The sequence below is a fragment of the Primulina eburnea genome, chromosome 13 (assembly GCF_022965805.1).
Source record: "Primulina eburnea isolate SZY01 chromosome 13, ASM2296580v1, whole genome shotgun sequence".
In the NCBI taxonomy this organism is placed as follows: Eukaryota; Viridiplantae; Streptophyta; class Magnoliopsida; order Lamiales; family Gesneriaceae; genus Primulina; species Primulina eburnea.
In genome coordinates this window covers 16,548,477-16,551,505 of record NC_133113.1, presented here as the reverse complement: position 1 = coordinate 16,551,505, position 3,029 = coordinate 16,548,477, and the positions used below count along the sequence as shown (strand labels likewise).

The window sequence follows — 3,029 nt, the reverse complement described above, 5'->3', positions numbered from 1 at the left end:
ATTTCTAATGAAAATGGCGCTCGGAGCTTTCCCTTAACCTTTTCTCGTTTTTGGAGAATGAATTGCATGTGTATATATATATATATATACACCAACGTTGCATTATCAGCCACCCGTCACATTTTCCTTTTGCATGCCTCGCGCTCGAGCGGTTAAAAATTACCGCTCGAGCGCGGCAATTTCTGTCGAGATGTTCGGCTGAACATCTCCTGGCGCTCGAGCGGTCAAATATTACCGCTCGGGCGCCATACTTTCTGCCCGAAATTATAACATTGGCGCTCGGGCGGTTCTTTTCTACCGCTCGGGCGCGAGATGTTCGGTTGAACATCTTGAGATGTTCGGTCCAACATCTTGGCTTAATTTGTAACGATGCCCTGCTTCTTCATTTGAGTTCCTATAACCTCAATCATGTCAATTGATCAATAATTCATTCCAGATTAATCTTAAAATAGGGTAATTATACCCAAATCATTTCAGATTACAGTAATTACTTTCTTGGGCCTTACAATTGTGGAATCCAGTCTTTACATCCATTTGTCATATCTCATAGTCATATCATACCACTATGGCTAGTAGTATTCTAATGGACTTAAACATAGCAACTGGTGAAAAAGTTTCCTCATAGTCAATTCCTTGCCTTTGAGTATAACCTTTCGCAACCAGTTTTACTTTGAAGGTCAATACCTTCCCATCCGCCCCAAGCTTTCTTTGGTAGATCCATTTGCATCCTACGAGAACGATTCCCTCAGCTGGATCCACTAATGTCTAGACTTGGTTTGAATACATAGATTTCTTTTCAGACTGCATGGCGTCAAGCCATTTGGATGAATCAGTATCAGATATTGCTTCTTTGAAGTTCATTGTATCACATCAAACACAAGGCTCATCATGGCATTGTTCATGAAGAAGCGTATATGTTTCAGGTTGTCTAATAACCCTATATAGGAGCGTCTACTTCAACTATTGGTTGTTGGAGATTAGATTCAACTTCTATAGTTGAGAGAGTATCTTTTTTTTTTAATGAAAGTATTTTTCATTAAAATGGGTAAAACGTTTGAGATACAAATACACTGGGCATACCCAGGAGCTTTTACAAGCCGAATTCAAAGATTATCATAAATTATAATGACAATGATACAGCAATACAATTCACTATGAAAATAAAAAAAACTAGTGCGGCACACACGCAATCTGAATGGCCTCCGGTATACAACGGTAGGTGTGTATCTTAATCTTTGTGACTATCTCTTGGAATCCGAATTTTTCTTTTTCAAACATTACCCTATTGCGCATATTCCACACATGATAAACAGTTGCCGCGAGGGCTGTGATCCTCATACGTGCTAAGGTAGACGTACCTCTGTAATGTGTTCTAAAAGCTCGAAGGATTGTATTTGGAGATGCCATTATTTTCTTCATATCAAGCCAATGACGAACACTCTTTCAAATGACTTTTGCAGCACCACATTCGAAGAACAAGTGGGCTACCAATTCATCATGTATCTCGTACAACACACATTTCCGATCACTGATGTAGCCTAACCTGTCTCGGGTCATGAGTTTTCGGTGAGCAAATAACCAAAGTATGAACCGATGTTTAGGCATCAGGAAGGATTTAGACAATATAGGTTTCCATGGCCATTTGGTTTCCTTTCCCACAAAGAACTGGTAAGCATGATCAAGACCATCCTTTTTACCAAACCAACTCATCAAGCACGAAATAGCAGCATCAGCCGAACCAGTTCTTGTAATCAATTCATCTCTAATATCAAGAATTTTCTTGATGAGTGGTGACTCATCCTTGCGCCGCCTCCATTCCTATACTCCTCCAAAACAACTATACATGTGAGTAACCCACCTAATCCATAAGCTCTCATTCCCCACATGAATTTTCCACAAAGTCTTCGTAATAAGCGCACGTTTGCACAGTGTGTTCCAAGCAATAGGAGGATGTTTTTTTGCCACACAAATTTGCGGCAGATGGAGTGAATCGAGTGAATAACGCAATTCGGAACTGGAAGGATAGATAACCAAAAACATTCAACCCCTTGAATTACAGAGCGAATCAATTCAAGTTTTCCCGCATTCGAGAGTGAATGTCTAGGCCACGAACTAACCTTCATCGCAGTAGCATCCACCAGCTTACTGTAATCTGATGCACAAAGTCTCCTCGCAACAAGTGGAATACCCAGGTATCTAAATGGTAGGCTACCAGGGCTAAAACTAGTAATGTCCACAATTTCCTGCCTCACCGATTCATCAATGCTACCCATGTAAATGCTAGATTTCAATGGATTGATTCTTAAGCCTGCCATATCTCCGAAAGTATTTAAGCACCGCATAATCATTGAAATGCTACGAGTGTAGTGCCCAAATTTCGTCCACGTATAATCCATGCATTCATTTAATTATTAAATCATTTAATTAATTTTAAATGAGCTTTAGCCATGCATAATTTATGAAAATGCATTATTTTAAATTATTCATGTTTATTGTGATGCACGTTAAAATGTTTTTCGAGTTTCATGTTTTAGGCGATTATTCGAGGCGGGATAGAGAAAAAGACCGGTGACGATTTTTGGCAATTTGAAAGTGTGGTAATTTATTTTAAGTTGAGGATGTGGCACTTTAATGATTTATTTAGTTTTAGCATCTTTGAGACTAAATCATTTAGTTGGTAACTTTAAGAGTTTAAAACTTTTAAAATTACCATTTTGGTGGGTGTTATTTTAATTTAAGAGTCTTGTTAAAATTAGTGTGGGTTAACCTTTATTAGTATTTTTATCAACTAAATTAGCACTAATTTCTCCTAATCCATAACCCACACACAGGTACACACACTCACACACACTTACATGTTTTTACACACACTAAAACACACAACACACCTACACATTCATTTTCAGATTTTTAAAAAAGAAAACTTAGGGTTCTTGAGAGAACAAGCAGCCGCCCCCTTCCCCTCTAATTTCCAGCAAGTTTTCGACGATTTTATTGCAAGATAATCGATCCACCATCGTCCCGGATCA

The 3,029-nt window shown here is 38.6% G+C and overlaps 1 protein-coding gene across 1 annotated transcript; it reads right to left on the bottom strand.

The window, feature by feature from the left end:
- Positions 1-1,443: 1,443 nt before the first annotated feature.
- On the bottom strand, positions 1,444-2,315 carry LOC140810321 (uncharacterized). Its single transcript, XM_073168196.1, has 3 exons — positions 2,118-2,315; positions 1,928-2,014; positions 1,444-1,818 (listed from the first exon to the last, which is right to left on the bottom strand). The coding sequence occupies exons 1-3, from the start codon at positions 2,313-2,315 to the stop codon at positions 1,444-1,446; spliced, it is 660 nt and encodes a 219-aa protein (XP_073024297.1).
- Between the last annotated feature and the right edge of the window lie 714 nt (positions 2,316-3,029).